We start from the raw sequence: 21,145 nt of genomic DNA on the forward strand, positions 1-21,145 counted from the left end.
CTGGTTAGGCGATTGAAAAATCACGGTGTAGCCCGGCACAAAGTGGGAAATTTACAAAAGTAAAAATTTTATATTCCTTTTAAACGCTATTTTTGTTTTTGGAAAAAAATACAAAAATTATTTTTAAGACCAAAAAATAAGCTTTCTCCATAATTATTTTTAATTTTGTGGTCGGAAAAACTGTCACAAAATGAGTTTGAAAATTTTCATTTTATGACTTTTTGCAAAAAGTGGCCGTTGTAGTTATACCTTAATTTTATAAATTTAAATTTTGTTTTATTTGCTATTTTTATACAAACGGTCCACTAATTTTTTGTGAATAGTATATTTTTCCCAGCGCCCCCTACAATCGAACACACAACAACAACAATGCTATGAAATTTTGTGCACCCCTTTAAAAATCAATTTGACAGTTCATTCATTTTGCAGAAATTTTTTTTTTTTTAATTGTCAAAACTTTCACTTCGCGAAGTCGCACATAATTTTTTTTCCATCTCAAAAAATTTCAATTATTTTTTTTTCTACAAAATTTCTCAATATTAATTAGAATAAAATTCTTATTGAAATAATGATAAATCAATTGGAAAAATGTTAAAAGGTTTAAGTGCAACAAGAAGAATAGAAAAGTTAAGAAAATTTTAGAAAAGATACGAAAAGAAAGGAAGAAGAAAAAAAAAAACCTATTCAGTGCGTGTGAAAACAAAAACAACACACCATTCAGCTACTATGTGCAGCACTACTGGCTGTATTTATTTTTTTTCTATTGTGAATAAAATAATGATGTGATGATGAAAAATTGATGGATTTTGATTTGATTTTGGATTAAAAAGAATTTATTCTCATCAAAATAATAAATTTAAGTGCGGAGTTAATCAATTCACACTCACACACACAAAACATTCTAATGAGGAATATAAATAATCATCATTCAGGTAAGTTTTTCATACTAATCAATTTTTATTATAATTGTTAGTGGTGACTGGTGACAGTCTGGGGAAAGGTATTCTTTTCTATTTAGCATCCATCGACGTCGTTGTCATTTTTCTCGGAACACTTCAAATTGTACATTTTTTTTATAATCTGGTTGCACTACCTTTTTTCAATTGAAGTTTTTTCTCTTTGTTTAAAAAAAAATACAACAAAGTCGTAGCATGGCAAAGAAGCTTAACGTTGTCGTAGTCGATAACAAAACTTTTCATCGGAAGCTTGTTGTAGTTTGGAGCAATTAATTTGCACTCCATCCATTGCCATTGTTTTGGCTGTTATTATATTTGGCAGATTGATGTGGGATAAAATCAATTTGTGGTCCAGCGAAACGCGAAAGAATGTACATTTTTTTTTTGTGTTTTTTTGTTCGATTTTACTTGTAAGTGGGCGTTTTGTTAAATGGGGGAGGGGGAGTAGGAAGAGCGTGTTAGCATGTGTGCCTGGTACTGCCATTAATGACTGATAATGCTGTGCTGTTGTACGAACTGAGTCTGAAATGCATTTTAATTTAATATGACCGTAAAACAGCGTCAAATGGAGCACATAGTACCTCTACAGTCTACACAGAAACTCTTAATTCGTTCACAAAGTTTCTTGTTGTTGTTTTTTGTATTCATAAGTATTTTTTTTTTTTCTGTATAAGTAAATTGTTATTTGTGTATTCGAATACGATTGAGATCGTGATGAATGCAAATGACCTTAAATAAAAATTTAGTGTTTATTTGTTTTTAAAAGTAAAACAAAAAAACACACACGAAAGTATTGCTAGCTCCCAGCGAACAGATTATGTGTCTTTTTGTTTTTTTTTTTTTTGAAATTCCTGGAAAAAACAAACAACTCATCTCCGGATGTAAACAAATCATAAATGGGAACATAAAATGTTTTTATTATAAATTATGTTAATAGCACTAGGGCAGTGAATATGAATACTGTAAGAGTTATGCGAAAGTGAAATTATTCATTTTTGCTGTTTTATTTTTTGTTTATGAAAATTACAGTAAAACTTGTTTGATATAATCTGAAGATCTGAACAGATTAATATAATAAAAAAAGCTTATCTGAGGCTCAGTTTGCTTTGTGAACTTTTTAAGATGTATTTTTTAAATTTCTAGTTGGAAACTCAATTTTCTTTCAACTCTATTAGTATTGGTAGACATTGTATAAATAACATATAACATCTGCAATTATATTATGTAACTAGACTTTCAGAATATGTCTTAAAAACTGACGGCCAATTTCTTCACATGAGTCCTAAATCAGCCTAGTACCCGGTCTAACTAGACCTAGGCTCGAACTACGGCATACGTTCGTATTGACGCTTTATGTCTCTATCATTTTATTCTGATTAAATAGAGAGAACAATAGTCAAAACGTTAACGAACGTATGCCGTAGTTCGACCCCAGGAACTAGCACTAGTACTCGGTCCTAACGAAAAGTTAGTACCTGAGCATTTTTTCACATTTATCTAAGCGAATCTAAGCGATCTAAGTTCACAACGCGGTCCTAAGAAGTCATCGATACGAGTGGCATTATTTTACCACGTACCACATAGCCTGCCTGAAAAACTATTTGTAAATATAACAGATATAATGTCCCTATTTTGTGATACCATAGCTTTGGAGGATTCAAGAATGGTTACCCTCCTCCTAAAAAATGGACTCGAAAGATCCTACTTTGAGCGAATGCTATTTACATGTGGCTCCACTTATACTTTCATAAGGCATGGTTTTTCTATAAAAAATAGAATAATCTATTGTACCAACAATTTTTTGTTTACTTCCATAATACCTACAGAATTCAAAAACTGAATTCCTATTGCAATGTTATATGCACGAAAGAACCATCTTTCTTGACTTGGTTTTCACTTTTAGAAAAATCAAACCAAGTTTATATACTTTTTTGGTACTTCTTCATCAGGAAGTGTTCTTTTGTCCATTCTTCCCGTTCCGGCATTGCATTGTGATTTCAGATGTTTTTGGTAAATTTTTGAAAATCGTTCAAATCATTTAAATCACAAAAAAAAAAACTCTTGTCAAGCGAAATAACACCCAAAAAATTAAAAAATCTGGCAGATTTTTCTTAAAAAAATTTGAGTAGTAACTTTAGGACTAAGACCGGTATTAGCGCTAGGACTCTGTAAAGAAATCGGCCGTAAAACTATTAAAATTGACTTGATATCCATTTTCTTAACTCTATATATCCCTAAACAAAGGATCCTTGCCTTTACATAATCACTTTTCTTGGTTCACGATCGCTGGCATACAGTGTCGTCTGGTAAGGCTTATTTTTAAACCTCGTAGACTGCTGAAACGAAATTTAAATATTTAAGTAAAACATAAAATCTTATTCCCTACTTTTAATCTGTGCAAACTGTCACATATGGTTTTATGTAGAACTTAAATCCTGAAGTTTCGTTTCAGCAAACAGCTCTTAGTTCACAATCACGAAATTTTGTCGAAAAATTTTTCGCTTCAACTATTTCTGCTTTTCGTCTAACAATTATTAGTGACATACATAAATTAAGTAACGGGCAGGCTAAGGTTTTCGTAGTGCAAAAACTTTGGCTTTCCAATTACAGTAGACATATTAATGTATTCTTTACCTATATCATATTCCATATTCCGATCGGTGTCATTCGTGCAGTTAGTATTTACTCCGAAATAGATCAAATTATTCTCTAAATGTCGATAAAAAATTTCATTTACCATAACCCGAACAATTTCTTACTCACCTTGAATTGTTGTCAAAGGCTTTAATAAAGCAGCCGATAATCACAATGTTCTCTGCGTATCCAAGCATTTGAACTAATTTGTTGAAGCCTTATCCATTTTAACACCAATCCTGGTTCAGAACAGGATTGAAAAAAGCTGACGATAGCGCAACTTCTTTCCGCGATACCGAGTTCATTCACCACCATAAATAGCTCCTGACGATATTTTGAATACATACCTATGGTGACGAATGACAGATTTTAATTTCCTTTAAAATTTCCAGAACAACACTAGTTTACTGATAATGACAAAATGTAGCTCTGACTGACCTCACTGATTATTTTGGGTAAAATGAATTTTTTATTGTATTTTAGTCTTACGAGGTTCTACACTTTAATGGGCGATAGCTATCGTATCCGGAATTAAAGTTAATGAAAAATTAATATTTTAGTGGCATTCATATGGAGGTGCGACCTGCGTCTGCGATTTGCAAGTGGTCGCTGAATTTGGCATTTCATTCAAATGAGTAGACGCAGAGAGCTGTAAACTGTAATACAAAAAAGTTAAGTTAAATTAAAAGCGAGTTTAAATTCGAGCGAATGCGTCTTGTATTTGTAGACTAAGAATTCATATTTGACAGTTCGCAGGTACCTAGTAGTTATGGTTGCATAGAAAACATTAAAATTTTTTTTGTAATTTTAACTAATTTGATGCAAAATACTATATTTAAATATGTAAATATGACCACTTATTCACTTTATTTAACAATCAAAATATGAATGAGTTGATATTTGCTTTAAAAAAAGCTTTAAAATAAAGACGCAGGTCGCAATTCATAAATGAAACTTTAGAGACTAATAAGCTCATTCCAGAATAGTTTAAATAAGTAAGATAGGATTGTGGAGTACATTGTTTGATTCGAGCTGCAAGGAAGTTATAAGGTCAGAGAGGTAAGCTTCGGTTGTTACAAAGCCAACCGTACAGAGTAAAACCGGAAAATATTAAAACAAGCTACATAAAAAGTCCAACAATGTCCATATTCGACGAATCAAATTTTTGTATGCTCAAACAAATACTTAACATGTTAAATAGGTATTAAACATTTGTGATAATTTGTAAAAACAGTAAAACTCTACGTTATCTTCGGTTCCAACGCTTGTCTTTAATGACAAGACTTTCTTTTGCCAAAATATCTCACCTTATCATGATTGGAGAGATCGCAATTAAATGATGAATGTCTTCTCGGATGTTCAAATTGCAAAGTAAAGGCAAATCCGGGCGATGAGGCTTAAAATGGTGTTTCTATAATCTGCTTTCTAAAAATTCTAATTCATTAAATTGTTTCGTTGAAAATAGTTACCTACCTCATTTTGTTTATATCTTTGAGGATTTACAACATTGTCCTTGGCATGTAGAACTTCAACTGCAAAATATGATAAGTTAGATTTCTTGATTTCTTGTTGATTGACTTTAGCAATCGATAAAAATACGGCCAACTTGCCGTCTCTCGTATTGTATTAGAAATCTCCATAAATGGTTTACCAACCACTAAGTTCATAGAAAATCATTTAAATGCGCAGAATATTAAGCTACCAATTCTATATCATCTATTTGAATTTGATTATTTTAGATGGATGAACGTTAAGTTTTCCTATATTAACTTCACTTTTTACTTGCGATATAGGTACTATACAGGGTGTCCCAAAAGTAATGGATCAAACGAAATATGCTGATTGGGGAACTTAAGGGCTCTCAGAATTTGGTAACTTATTCATCCCAAATCCTTACGGTTTTCGATTTAATGCAATTCTTGTGCAATTTCGAAAAATTCCTACTTGGCAACAGTATTTTGCTTCCTGCGCCCATTATTGATTTTTGTTTTTTTAAATTCTTTTACGAAAACATTGCCAAATAATTAGGAACCATTAATTTATCAAAAAAATTTTCATTCCATACGCCATTTCGCTGCAAATTAACTAACAGTTTCAAGTTTTATAAAAAATCTATTTCTAACTTTTATTTGAAAGCAACACCGCACAAAAAATTTGTATGGTGTGAGAGTGGTTTATTATTTTAAAAAGTTGCCCTGTTATTGCAGTTTTCAAAAAAGTATAAAAGTTTCCAAAGTTGAAGCTAGATCGCAAATTATTACAATTTGAATTCAACAAAACAGGGTTTTTCAGAGCAAAAAACAAACAAGAATAAACAAATTTTCTTGAACGGTTGTTTGTTTATTTCTCTTTGAACAAAAGCGTCTATTTTTGTTTGAACTTTTGCTCTGAAAAATCTGGTTTTGTTGAATTCAAATTGCAATATTTTGCGATCTAACTTCAACTTTGGAAACATTTATACTTTTTTGAAAACTGCAATAACAGGGCAACTTTTTAAAATAATAAACCACTCTCACACCATACAAATTTTTTGTGCGGTGTTGCTTTCAAATAAAAGTTAGAAATAGATTTTTTATAAAACTTGAAACTGTTAGTTAATTTGCAGCGAAATGGCGTATGGAATGAAAATTTTTTTGATAAATTAATGGTTCCTAATTATTTGGCAATGTTTTCGTAAAAGAATTTAAAAAAACAAAAATCAATAATGGGCGCAGGAAGCAAAATACTGTTGCCAAGTAGGAATTTTTCGAAATTGCACAAGAATTGCATTAAATCGAAAACCGTAAGGATTTGGGATGAATAAGTTACCAAATTCTGAGAGCCCTTAAGTTCCCCAATCAGCATATTTCGTTTGATCCATTACTTTTGGGACACCCTGTATATCAAGTTATGCATTCGTACAAAAAAAAAAAAGTTGAGATAACATTTTTCCATGACATTACGATGGTAGACAATGCCAAAAAAGTGGGTCCCGGAAGTCCGTCTGTCTGTCTGTCTGTCTGTCTGTCTGTCTGTCTGTCTGTCTGTCTGTCTGTCTGTCTGTCTGTCTGTCTGTCTGTCTGTCTGTCTGTCTGTCTGTCTGTCTGTCTGTCTGTCTGTCTGTATAAGGACCTACAGCCTAAACGGATGGACCGATTAATGTCAAACTTGGTATGTAGCGTTATTTGGCGACTCTCCAGAGGGGTTTTTGGAATTAATTTTTTTGGACCAAAAATAACGGTACTTGTCATATACCGATTTTAGTAAAATTGAAATATCTCGAAAACAGCTCCAACGATTTTGTTTAAAAAATTCAAATGTTAGTTTTAAGCTAAGGTCTATATTTCAATGAAAAATTTTTTTTTTGAAAATCATTATTAACGGTTACTGCCATAGAACGATTTTTTTCAAATTCGAATATCTCCGAAACTTCTTATTCGATTTCAACGAAACTTTTTGTGAAAAAGCATTTATATAATTTAAATATAAACCAAAAATAAAATTTCCAAAAAAATAATTTTTGGATTTTTAAAAAAAATTTGAAAATTTTTTTTTGAAAAATCAAATTTTCGAAAACGGGACATTGAATTTTTTTGAAATTTTGTTTTTAGATGTTAATTAGTGATTTCTACAAAATGGCATACCAATTTTATTTTCAAACTTTTTTTCCAAAAAATTATTTATAAAAAATTGTTTTTTTTAAAAACGGCTCTAACGATTTTGAAAATTTTTTTTCTAAAAATGCACGTTAATATATCAATCAAAACTGCATACTTGTTTTGGTGGGCAATTCAATTTCAGATTTTATTTTATTTTTTTTTTTTTAACGAATTTTATTTTTTTTCCAAATTTCTATATAAAAAGTCTTAAAAATTTAAGCAACTTTAACTCCAAGAGCAAGTTCGTGCGACCCAGTCGTGCATTTTATTTCCTTCGTCTTACATGCTCATATAAATTGTAACATATAAGTAAATATTGAACTAAAAGAAGAACATTCCTAAATTAATGTCACTCGTTTTCCCGAAAGTCATCTTAATCTAAACTGCCTAGTGTTCGTTTAATGGGGAAATACACAACGATTAAATTTAAAATTTATTATAACAGTCATGAATTTGATTAATAAACATGACATTAACATTTGAACTGATTATTCATAGCTTTGATCTTCTATTCTCTATTGGAACGATTTGAATAAACAAAAATAATTGCTAATCAGAATCACAAAATATTGCAATTCTTCTGTAACTGTATTCCATGTAAAGCTATTTTCTACCTAATCTCGAAATGTCCTACAATTTGTTTTTTTTCATAAACTTTAACCTTGGATTTCCCATTTGATTATGATTGTGTAATATTTGTACAACGTAGGTAATGTCTATTATTATTATTATTATTTTTCAAATTCCACCTTTCCAACCTGTCGATACTATAAATAACATTATGAATCACTCGATTTGTGTTTAATATCCGTTTTGTTAACTTCCTAACAAGAACATCTGTCACGGAAACCTTATGACAGTGTGTATATTCTGTGGTGTCTATGGTAAAGACTTCCCAATTAAGGGTGGCATTCAACATAACAAGTTTATAACTTCATTTATATCGTATCGTATATCAAGTGGTTTGTGTATAGTAAGTGAAATAGATATACATACTCGTATATCGAAGAAGAAACATTTGTCGCAATTGTTGGCTTCTTCTTTATCAGGAATCGCCAATGACGAAAAAAATACAATAAATTCTAGCAAAAATGATAAGATAAAGAATGTAAACATTTATTGTTTATTTTTCATATTAGGTAATTCCTTCAAACACACATTTTTTGCAGACTAAAATGCATTTAGAATTTGATGATTTATTTAAAAATGCAGAAGATAAGGAAACACATTGAATTAATATTTCAGATTTGCACATTCTGTCCTGAACTTTCCAAGTAAAAGTACATTACTCAAACATCAACACACCATGGATGGGGATGGCGAAGGTAATCTATTGGAGATTATGGATCTTGCGCGTACTTTGCGCCAAGAACAACTTTTTATCCAGAATGAACAAGCTGCATTTGCAACCTTAACCGAGTCAGTGGCTTTGAGTTCTTCACAAATAGCTCAGGTATGTAAAAAAAGCTAGTTATAATAGCTCTCATCCTTTAATTTGATATTATTTTTCAGCTTGCCTATATTTGTGCACAACAAAGACAAAACCTGAACGATCTTATCACTTCGCGACCAGAATCCGGTCCATCGATCTGTTGCAATCGGGCTAATGGGCTTGAGAATACCAAGTTTGTTGATGCAAACAAAGCCAAGTCTCTTAAATATGAGGTACATAATTCTTTGAGGAGTTTATAAAAGTGATCAGACATTTTATTTTTCTTGATTTTAGTATATCATTGCATATGTAGAGCTATTCAACTATCTTTATCGAACTCCTTATGTCCTGGCTATGGCACTATCCACTGGCGATCGCATTCCCGAAATTACCCCAAGTCAAATGAATTCCGTCAATCATACCATAGCAACGGGACTCTATGGCAACGCAATTCACACCAAGGATGTTGAAACACTTCTCAAGCTGTTGCGAGAACTTATAGAAATTCAAATTGTCGTTAGTGAGAATCCTAGAAGAATGATTCGTGCAGGATCATCATCATTTGCAAGACTTTTCCACCGACTTAATGAATCTATGTTTTCGGCAAAGATATTCCTCACAGCAGCATTATATGAACCCTTGATGAATGTCCTTGTTGAAAGTGAAACGATGCTGGACGTCGATTCCAATAAGGTAGTAAAGAATTTCAGCAGCAAAGAGAAGCTTAAACGATTTGGTGAAGAATCATCGCCAGACTATCAAGAAAAAGTTCAGAAATTTCGTGAAGATATCATAAGCAAGCTTCATAAACTTGCGAGTTCATTTATTACGAATATAACCGCCAATTGGTCACTATTCCCATCGACCTTGAGATGGCTCATTCAAACTATGTGCCATCAATTGAAACAGGCGCGAACCAATGAAAAGGATATTAATGAGATTATTACCGATATGGTTTTTACTCATTTCATTTGTCCGGCAATTGTGAGTCCAGATTTACTTGGCATCATTGATGCTCCCATCTCTGAGCTGGCTCGTTTTAATTTGATGCAAATCGGTCAAATCATTCAAATGCTTGCCCTGATGAAGTATCAAGATGTGGATCCAAAATTCAGTGAAGTTTATCAACTTTTTGATGCAAATATTGTTAGTAAACTCTTGGATTTGCTTTTGGTGAGTGATTCTGGGGAGGATGTTGTTGCAATTAGATCCCAACAAAGTGATTTTGAGAGGGCCCATCTTCTTATCACTCAGTCCGAGTTGAATACTTTTATTGAGTTCTTCAGAGTTCTCCTGCAAAGTGATGAGCTTGCTCTATTGGAAGAAGATCGTCTCAAGCTGAAGAAGATAATCGATCACCTACCAGAGCATGTTCAGGTAAATGGTGATGCACCAAGTCCTATAGAATCTTCTTCACCACGTTCCAAACATAGCCTTATCCATTTGGGAAAGAGCACAAAAAATAAGCTTTCAAAAAGTCTCAGCAATGGAGCAACTGCATTAACCAATGGTCATGCTTCTGTAAACTCTGCTCCGCTATCACCAAATGGTGGAGAAGAAAATGAACAAGTTTTAGTTTTTCGCATTTGCATATCCGACGACAATACTCTGCAACCCCTAACCGAAGAAGAAGTTCTTAAAATGAATGCAATTGGACAAGAAATCACCGATGATGCCAATAATATTGAAAAACTAGAAACCGATGGAATGGATGGACCTTTATTGAGGCCTTTGCATACAAAAACAACACGTTTTTCACTTTCACACGACGATGCATCGATTGGAAATTCAGATAATCTTGAGGCAGTGAGTGAGGCTCCAAGTAATCACTCAGTGACAAGCTCTCTAGAGCTAGAAGAGAATGACCAGAATGATAATCTCTCCGATATGGTTTCGGCAAATGTATCAGGCCGTGGAACACCAAATATTTCTGGACGAGATACACCTTCATCGCAGGTTACAGACGGTGAATCTGTAACAAATGTGATACCTACTCCCCAGATGGCCAAGTTGTTATCAAAAGCCCGTTCCGATATTGAAGATAAGTTTTGTAAGTTTGAGATTAAGAAACTAATGGAAGGTGATGAGACTGTTTCAATCATATCGGATACCTGGAGTACAGATGTGCTGGCTAGTGATTCGGAGACTTTGGATGCAAATGAGCGAGATCGCAATTTCTCAACTCCACTCATTCCATCTGCAGTTGTTCTGCCGGGGGATAATAATTTTGATCCCTTATCGAATGCAATTCCTCAAGCTAACTATCTAGAAGGCTCTGAGACGCGTTCTGAGTCGAATTGGAGTACCGATGTATTGGCCAGTGATTCGGAAAAGCTTGCTGAGGTCGATACCGATGATAACTTAAGCATCACAGCCAAGTCTGACATTACCAATGCCTCAGTGGCAGAAAATCTCTGCACTCCCGACTCACCTTTCTTTGCTCCTCGAGCAATGAATGTAAATTATAACCAACCAGAATCTCCTGCTGAGGCAGCTGCTGGGGGAGTCCCTAATGGACAACCATCCCAGGATTCGGCGTTTTTCGATGGATCCGACCTGCAGGCAATATCTTCACTAGCTCGGAGTTCAGTTCGCACTACAAACCAGTATTCGGGTGAGAATAGTTTTCAGCAAAATTACAAGAGTGACAAAGAATCATTCTTATCGCCTCGCATGAGACGTCAAAACTCTGCCGAAAGCAGTATCTCCAGTCAGAGTCTCAACATGGAAGACAAACCATCCATATCGAGACAGAAAAAGAAACAAAATAGGCAATCAACAGCATCTGTTAAGGATCTCATAGATTTTTCTGATTTTGATGATGGAGCTGTTGGTCTCGAAGAGAAGGTTGTGCCAGTAAATGAGGATGAAACGGAATCTTTTAGTGACATGTTTGAAGCAGTTGTTGTTCACCGCAGGTCGGCCCATGAACCAAGATCACCGCCATGTGATGGACGTCGTAATGGCATTATGGTGGATTCATCAAAGAATTCAGATCCCACCTCTTCTTCGTTAGTCAATATTCGACGTCATCAGAGTTTGAACTATGAAAACCATGAGATAATTGTAAATAAAAATTCTCAAAGGATCACTATGACAGAGTCGTCTGTTAGCGACGATGTCAAGTCGCAACAACAACTCAATGACGTAGCCATGTTATCTCTGAAAACAGAAGAACTCACTCTAAATGGCCCCTCGCATTCATCTATGGAAAATGTAGTTCCAGTACCGTCACAACCAGTTGCATCTACATCCACAGCAAAACCAATCAAATCGACAGGCGCCATCCCAAAGTCAATCAGTTTTGATGCATCTGCTGATAAGTCAGCACGTAATATGCATTTGCGTCGACTTCAGCAAGAACACACTCTTAAGGCTGCTTTGATACCATCGACAAGCATTAGTGCTGCTGTAACGCATGGCGTCAATGGATCTGGAATATTCAATAAATTGAAACAGAATTTCTTTAAAAATCGTCGTGGCAATAAACACCATGCAACAACTGATGATTTTCCCAGCCGCAACGTGTCATTTTGTACAAATGCTGAGACACTGGAATTTAATGATGTTAACATGCAGGTCGATGCGGCAGCAAATGACCCGCCATCATACTGTGATAACAACGAAGATATTTTAGCCAAATATCGGACAAAAGCTTATGCTTCGAATTCGACAACGAATTCCAATTCAACGGATAATAGTTGCCATGTAAATCGAAAGAATTCCACCGATAGTGACAATAGGTAAGTCTAATTATGAGTGTATCATAAAACCGACTTTAATTCCATGAGTTATATTTCAGAATTCCTAGCGTTGTTTTGCATGACAAAGTGGTGGCTTTTAATATGGTCAAGCGAAAGATACGCAAAGTTTTATCTAAAACTGATCTTCATACTGGTGATTTTCGACACACCACAGTAAGCCCCTCAACAAATTGAATTTATCAAAAATATCTTCATAACATTTTCTTTGCCTATTTTAGTTCTCTAATGCCTCGCCCTTGCTCACATATCTGCAAATTCAAATGGCCCAAGCAATTAACTTGCAGAATTCCCAACAAATCTCTTTTGTATCGGAGGCAATTAGATGTCTGGCAACACTGGAAGCACCACAGCATCAGCAGCTAATGGAAGAACTACAAAGTGACATTCTTAAACGGCAGAGTTATTTGCAATATCTAATGCGTTATCGCCAGAATTTACTCTTGATAACGGAAAATATCAATCAATTCGATCAACGTTTGCGTAGTGAAACAAAAATATGTAACAGGCATTTGGTAGCTGTATGTGTGAGAATGTTTTTGGAGAAAAGAGAAACTCGCATTGAGACTTTCCATGAAGATTTTATCAAACTTACTGCTGTCGATGATAGGATTTATTTGTTGGATGTTTTTATGAAAGATTTAATGTCTGAATTGGCGGATGGTGGCGCATTAAATGGCATGGCCGAATGGCAGCTACAAGAGGCGAAAATATCAATAGAAAGAGCTCTTTTGCAAAGATTGTATCAGCATGTGATGTTTCCAAATGATGAAGTTGATTTGAATAGAGATAAGTAAGACAACAAAGTTTGTGTTTTTAATGTTTGTTTAATTTTAATTTTGTGTTTTGTATTGTAGAGTTTTAAACGAACATATCCGAAAACTTCAACAAGTTATAAGACCATCTCATCCAGCATTACGTATACCACCAGAGTATCTTACGGAAGCACCATGGACATTTGCTCAACAACAATTATATTACATTTCAGCATATACAACTCCACAAGAGAAACTGCAGTGTGTAATAAGGTAAGACCATTCACTGATAAAAACTACTCACTTTCGTTGTTTTCCGAGAACAATCCGCCAAAACTCTCTGCGGGATCATAAAATAATTCTATTAAACTAAGACTTCATGAAAATCCCCGTTTGTACTTAACCAATTGTAAGGTCTGTAAGTGAAAAAGTTGTCCCAAATGTCTTACAACAACTTTACAAAAGAAAACTAATATCTGTGTTTTCTTTTGTAAAAGTAAAGCTAAACTCCTCATTCTGCAACTACGAAAAGAACTGCGATAAGCGGTGAATACAAACTGGAAATTTGAATAAAATGGCTCTAATTTTGCCTACTTCACACTACAAGAATATTCTGAGCTTGGGATAAACAAAAAATGTTTCTTTTAATCTGATCACGAATTTTAATGGAATTTCTCTTTGTGTTCCTCACTCATCTTACCAAGATTTTCGGAAAAAAGTCTAAGCGGAAGAATAAAAAAAATTCTCACATTCCATACGTACACTTTAAAAGTCTCTGCTATTAGTTGGTAGTATTGCTTTGAAGAACTTGTCTACTACAGCAAGATAATAATATCATGCTTGTGGTGCCTTGTGATATTTCTAGGTAAATCAACAAAGGTGAAGTTATTGATTTATGGTTGATACATATTTCTTACTGGTCAATTCTTGTTGGTTAAGTTATTTTTTGTTAAATTTTTTTAATTAAAAAAAAAACTGTTTTACTTACTGAACCGAAATACATTACATTCGAAAGACATTTTTTCAGCAAAACTTTAAATACGCATGTGATAAAAAAAAATTAATAAAAAAAAATAATATGCAATAAAATGAAGAATGAAAATATCTAAAAAATATACCTCCTAGAAAGGAACCAGTCTGATTTTAAGCTAAGTGAACCCAACTACATTAGGTTCACTGAAAATTTTTCTGGAAAATGTTCTGGAAAACAGTTAAAATAACCATAACTTTAAAATAAGTATGAAATTACCCCCCAAAACCTGAAAAACTAAAGTATTTTTAAAAAATAGAGCTCCTAATGCAATTTTTAGGCTTACTGAACCCAAATACATTGATTTTAATATTTTTTTTTCTGGAAAATATTAATAAACGCTCAAAATAAGAAAAATTTTAAATTAGTTTGAACATACCCCCAAATGAATATTCTGGAGCTGCTAGAAAAAAAAACAATATGATTTTTGAGCTTACTGAACCCAAATCCATAAAATTTGATATAAATCTTTCTGGAAAATTTTAAAAAGTTGAAAATTGTTGGCCAGTGTAATCAGTCCTCGCAATTCCATACTTTACCGATAATATCTTTTGATTGTTATTTTATGGAATTTAATTAATGAGTTACGAGGTCTGACGGCGACGATATGCTAAAATTAAAGCGCCCGAATCGCGTATATATTTTACGATCGATCGGATGACAATCTGGGATTTTTCAAAGAACAGTCTATTCTACGTTTTTTCACAATATACCATCCTTGAAAAAATTGGTCAGAAGAAAAAAACTTCAAAGTTATTGAAAATTTATCATAATGAGTACTTAAAAATTGTTTTCGTGTTTTTTGGCATCGTTTAAGTTTTACAAGATACAAAATGGTCACAAAGGTTTCCCCTAATAGTGTGAAGTCACAAACAAAAATATCTCGGAACAGTCCGTAGAGGTTTTTAAGAAGTTAGTTTTATGTGATAGCTATAACAGAAAATATCGTAAAATGTTAGAAAGGCACAAGAAAAGTAATCCCTATGCATCGTATGAAGGTGAAGAAAAAAGTCTGAAATTATTGAAAAGAAACCTGCAAAAAAGCATTAATTCTAATGGAACGTAAATCAAATAAAGTTTATTCAAAAATAATTCAAAGTATTAAATAATCAATTGATTTCCAGATGCATCACCAGTATAATGAACCTCCTGCAAATGGCATGTGATCGTATACCGGCGGCCGATGATTTGCTCCCAGTTCTCATATATGTTGTGATCAAGGTAAATTTATTCAAATTTTTTAACAAAAGTTATTTTTTCATAACAATTTATTATTTTTTACAGGCCAATCCGCCCTATTTATTATCAACAATCGAATACGTTACAAGTTATATTGGTGAAAAATTAGACGGTGAGGAACAATTTTATTGGACCCAATTTTGTTCTGTGGTTCAATTCATCAAAACCATGGATTATTAAGCAGAAAAAAAATATATATATATTTATTCATTATCATTCTCCCCTTTTTACACCAAAATTGTTTTTGTTTCTTGTCTATTGTTTACTTTGTTTTAGAAAAAAAAAAAGAAATGTATTTAAACAAAAAAAACCCTTGTTACATTTTGCCAGATTTATAAATATTCTTAAGCAGAAAATTGTTATTTTTTTACAATTGTATACCCATTCTCAGCTCGCAAAGTTGAGATATTAAAACCAACCATAGCAAAAATTGTGTTTCAATATTAAAAAAAGAAAAAACAAAAAAACAATAAAAATCTTTTTTACATTTTTTCCAAAACAAACTAACAGAAAAAAAAAAATAATTTAAAGAAACGAGAGAAAAAGAAAACAGTTGTAACAATGCAATAACTAATTATTAAGTTAGATTACTACAGAATATTTCGCATACATATATACAACATATAAAGGCGTTTGTTTATTTAATAAATACAAAAAGTTCTAATATATAATTAATTGAAAATAATTGCCAGAGGATTGTTCTTTTTCTAAATAAATGCTTCATGGATATATAAAATGCAAGTTTTTGTTTTTTGAAAATAAAAAGAACGGAAATGTGTAAGAAAAGAAATATATTTAATATGTATGCAAATTCTGTTTGTTTTTTTTTTTTTTGTAATAAATTAGTGAAAGATAACCAGATTAATATTAATAGACCAGGTGCTGGAAGTCATTAGTTTTGCAAAACAAAGTGAAGCTAACGTTTCTTTTGTATTCCGTCAGAATTATGGAACACATATTTCAAAACTTTGAAAAGTTAATTTTAGAATATTTGCAGTTTAAAGCGCGTTTATATTTCGATACTAACGTTTTTTTTTATATTGAAATCTTTTGGACAATATCCTTTTCCTATAGTTTGTTCATACATATACCGAATACATTTTAATGAAGCAGTGGCCAAGCACTATTGTTTCTAAACGTAATTTTATTTAACTGGGGGAAAGAATCACATTGTAAATCAAAATAGTTTTCTTTTGTGCATGTTTTGAATGCTCCATAGAACTGAATAAGCATCTTGCAGAATGTTATTTCAATAATAACCAAAAATAAAGAACGGTTTAGTTCAACTAAATTTTGCAAACGATATAACTTCTTAAGCACCTGCAATATATATGTATTCGCATATTTTTTCGATATTTATTACATATAATTCTTAAAAAGGAAATAAAACAAAAACTTAAAAAAGAATTCTTTTATTTCTGCATCAAACAGTTAAATTTCTGTAGTGTTTGTAAAAAAGATATGGTAGTTTTAAAAAACTGCTTTTGCCAATGGTTTCAAAATTGTTAATCATAAAAACAAAGCTTACATTCAGAGTTTTACAATAGTTTAATCACAATTTTAGAGCCTTAAATGAGAAAAAAGGATGAGCGATTTGTTACGACTTTCGATGTTGATTATCAAGATAAGAGTGCAGCAATAACGAGTTCAATCGTAGTCGTGATGTGTTTACTGTAGAATTACATGAAGACCGTTATTTGACATACCGTTGCAACGGCTGGATTCAGGCAATATTGGAAATAAGCAAATAAGTAACGTTCATTTTTGGGGATGAAAAAAAATTTGTTCAATTACACATAATTTGCCAATAGCTCAAAAAAAGTCTCGTGTAAATTTGTGCAAGGAAATGCTTTAAAAAATACAAACAAGGCTGCTTAAAATTGAAAAAAACGTGACAGGTGACGAATCATGGATAAATGCGTATAATCTAGAAAGGAAGAAGAAATCGACATAATGGGTCTTTGGAAGCATTAAAAAAACACTTTTTGAAGATGTCTCGAGCGGAATGGCAAACATTTTTTGACAAATGCAACGCATACAAAAAAGTATAAACGGCTACGACTTTTTCAAAGCACTTCAGGTTCATTAAAAATTCTTAGAACTTCATAAGTAAAACTTTTTAACTGTTTAAAAGGTAAGTGAGTGGTGAAGTTATTTAATTTTTCTTCAGCTGGACAAAGATTTCATATGAACAGTGAAATTAGTTTTTTTTTGCAGAAAATGTTACACATACGCCACAGTGTCCTTTTAAGTTTAAGCACTTTTATATCGTAATTACTTTAATTCAACTTTTTTGATACGAAACCAGAGTTATTAAACTCTGGAGGTACTTTAAAATTTTAAAATTGGCATCTATATTGCTCTTACAGGTTTGAGGAAGATACGAAAATGGCAGAATTACACATATACTTCAGCCGTGAGCCAGGAATCATAGTAAACTTGTCTCATAAGATAGAAAACTAAAACTTGTTGCAATTATAGGCTTTGTTAATATATTAAAGAAACCAAATCGGCAAAAGTGTAAGTTAAGAAATAGAGTTGCCAGAGTCATAAAACTATAATTTTTTAAGTACATACATAATATAAAAAAGAAACCTGACTTAGCACGAGGTTAAAAATTGAAACCCATCAACCAAATGTTATAAAGATACAAAACCTTACAAAAGCATACATAGGTGAAGCGAAATGGTTTCCTGATGCCAATAAATTTTCAAGCATGGGAAAAATATTTTAAATTTTTGCTAATATGTATACAAAGCTGAAACTAAGTATCTAAATAGCTTTTATTGTTAGAATAGAGAAAACCCCTAAATTAAAATGTATGTAGCCAAAAGTCATTAACCTTTAAAATGTAAAAAAAAAAAAAAATTGAAAAAAACCCTTATTACTTTTATTAATCCTTTGAAGAAAATAAAACGATTGAAGTATAGGTTAACAATGCATATTGCCCTTTTTGCATCAATATTGTATACAGGCTCATAAAGAGTGAGAAGTTCTGGTGTAGTTAGTTTTAGTAGATTAGTTTATGTTTTTTGGGGGTGCTGACCACGAATCTGAACCCAAAAAGTGCCAAAATTTTTTTTTGCAGTTAAGCGTTACAAAGATAGTCTTCCAGCCCCAAAAACGTTTATATATATATTCTTAGCTAAAATAGATAAATATATATATTTTTTTTTTTTCTACGAAGGTACATATGTAAACTCATGAAAATAAACTCCGAACTTACATGAATCATTAACTAACCCTTTTAACTTATATAATTTCTATAAAAATAAATTCAACATTTTAAATCCGTTCAGAAAACTTCGTGACAAAGGTATACTAGTTTTAAATTCTATCATCAACATCACCCAAAGGTCAAAAGTTGCAGATCCACAACAAAAGCCCACAGAAATAAAAAAAAACGTAAACAACATTGTTTCCATTAGAATTTTACTCACTACTAACCCACTTGGACTTCCATATGCATTTACTATACGAGTATATCCAACCTATTCACGCGAATTCATCGACCAAAACAAAGATCGTGATATTGTGTGCGCTTAATCTCTGACGTAATATCAATAAAAATCTTCAAGAAGCCAACAGAGACGTCATCAAATATATATAGGTACAAATTAGCCACCTGCTTTAGCTCCGAGAGCATTGCAATAATCCCTCACACCCGCACCCAGTAGGTATACACAAGATTCGTGCTTCGTGATGACCCTGAAAACCAACAAAAAATACAAATCTTATGCCTTTTATTTCTCTTTCTCATTAACACAATACGTCTCTCTAAAGTTCTCTCCGCTTTCTGCACAGCAGCAGCAGCATCTCAGTCTCTGAAAACTAGACTGGACTGGCCACTTAACCACAACAAAACATAAGCCACCTTCACTTTTTATTATTTTTTAGCTAAGCTTCGTCGTCGTCGTAGTCGTCGTCATCTAATGTTCAGCTTCGATTCTCACAGCAAAGCACGTAAAGCGGATGAATCGATCCGTCAGTTGAACGTGTACGCTTTCCGAGAGAAGTCGCGCAAAAAATATCTCCAGGCTTACCCGGACGCACTTAAAAAGCTAAATACCAGGGTTTAAACAGTTATTTAAAATTAACAAATCTTTCATTAGCCAAAATGAATGATGCCAAACTGATTGACCTTGTAGAGGCACAACCAGCCATCTACGACAAAACAGACATTTTCTACAGTAACAAGGAGCATGTACGTTCCATCTGGCAGATGATAGCTGGAGAAATGCAACAGGAGGGTGAGTAGGGTGCAAATCCCAAACCCAGACCACTGCATGTGGCGCGGCTAGACAAGATAATCGCAGCGAATCAGTTTAATTTATGCAAACATTGCGCGGATAGTGAATGTTCACATCAGATTGCTCGCTGATGATAAACGACCAACTAGAGAGGTAGGCTATAGTAAGTTGCATAGCGGACCGAAGTACGGATGTTATGTTAATGATTGCTCGTAAAAAGCTGAACACACAAATCTAGATAGTGGATGGCGACCTTGGCGTTTGCGTAAAAACCGCTTTTGCATAAATTTTTGCAATACGATCACTTTACAGCATCAGCAGCAAAGGAATTAGAAAGAAAGAGAGAAATACAGAAAGAGAGAGAGAGAGAGAGAAAAAAACCATTTGAAAAGAATGCCGCTAATCTTCGTTTATATATCTTTTCTTTGCAGTTCCGGTTTGCCAGAAGCGCTGGAGATATTTGAGGGATTATTTTGTTCGACAATTGCACATCACTGAAAACAACAACAACAACAATCTTACCATTAACGAGGACGGCGAGAAGCATCAATTGGCAACTACTGGTAGCGGAAAGCGAAGCTATTGGCCATTTTATGATCGATTGTCGTTTCTTAAACCATTCTCTTCTACTCGTCGACGAATGAAGAGAATCTCAACTGAAGAACTTAATCAAACATTGAATACTTATGACGACATCAACTCTACACAATCTATTTGCAGTGAGGGAAGTGATCAAACGAGAGTTAGTAGTAGTACAACGGTTTCCGGAAATCATTTGCCCGAAGACAACATTTCGAATTTGGACTATTTGAAGTTCTATCAAGCTATGCAGATGGCAGCACAGCAAAACTTTAATTCCACAAGTAGTGATGGTTCGAATGGGTATGGAAATGGTACTTTTCCGGTTGAATGTGATAGAAGTCAACCGAAAAGGAAACTTCATCAAAATGATCTTCGTTCAAGTTTCCAACAAGTTGATTATGCTATTGATGAACATGATTGTTTCTTTAAGAGCATTTTAAGTTCGGTTAGGAGAATTAGTGATGAGCATATAATTGCTTTTAGAACGGAAGTTCTACAGGTTTTAATGAAATTTCGAAACTTAAGTGAGGGCACCGATAATGAAGGCTCGGATATAGAAGCAAATGATGAGTTAAATGGTGATGATGATGTGGTTGTTGTTAATACAGAGGAGGCGCATTGGAGGAAGAATCTTTTTCGAAAACAGTTTTAGAAAATAAAGAAAATATTATTTAATTGATTATTATGAACTAATGGATTCGTCTTTATCATAGCCAGTATTTATAGTACAAATATGTAAATTGAATTTTTATTTTTGTTTGCTCTTTTTTATTTTGAATAAAGTTATGTATTATAAATCTTATTATTTTTTTTTTATTTTAAATTATTTTTTTAAGCCTTTTCTCATCCTGGTTGTTTGTATTTTCAC

The 21,145-nt window shown here is 33.0% G+C and overlaps 1 protein-coding gene across 3 annotated transcripts; it reads left to right on the forward strand.

Moving 5' to 3' along the window:
- The first annotated feature begins 458 nt into the window (after positions 1 to 458).
- Positions 459 to 21,079, forward strand: LOC129908730 (receptor-mediated endocytosis protein 6 homolog). Of its 3 annotated transcripts, XM_055985453.1 has the most exons (9): positions 461 to 932; positions 8,474 to 8,681; positions 8,741 to 8,893; positions 8,955 to 12,403; positions 12,463 to 12,577; positions 12,643 to 13,214; positions 13,279 to 13,449; positions 15,331 to 15,427; positions 15,491 to 16,839. In XM_055985453.1, exons 2-9 carry the CDS (start codon positions 8,535 to 8,537, stop codon positions 15,623 to 15,625), a joined length of 4,839 nt encoding a protein of 1,612 aa, XP_055841428.1. In that variant the 5' UTR covers positions 461 to 932; positions 8,474 to 8,534; the 3' UTR covers positions 15,626 to 16,839. The 3 variants fall into 3 exon arrangements, with proteins under 3 accessions (XP_055841429.1, XP_055841430.1, XP_055841428.1); XM_055985454.1 differs by lacking the exons at positions 15,331 to 15,427; positions 15,491 to 16,839 and adding an exon at positions 15,024 to 15,271 and having other exon boundaries at positions 459 to 932; XM_055985455.1 differs by lacking the exons at positions 15,331 to 15,427; positions 15,491 to 16,839 and adding an exon at positions 20,127 to 21,079 and having other exon boundaries at positions 460 to 932.
- The last annotated feature ends 66 nt before the right edge of the window (positions 21,080 to 21,145 follow it).

This window comes from Episyrphus balteatus, chromosome 2, assembly GCF_945859705.1.
Source record: "Episyrphus balteatus chromosome 2, idEpiBalt1.1, whole genome shotgun sequence".
NCBI classification, from domain to species: domain Eukaryota; kingdom Metazoa; phylum Arthropoda; class Insecta; order Diptera; family Syrphidae; genus Episyrphus; species Episyrphus balteatus.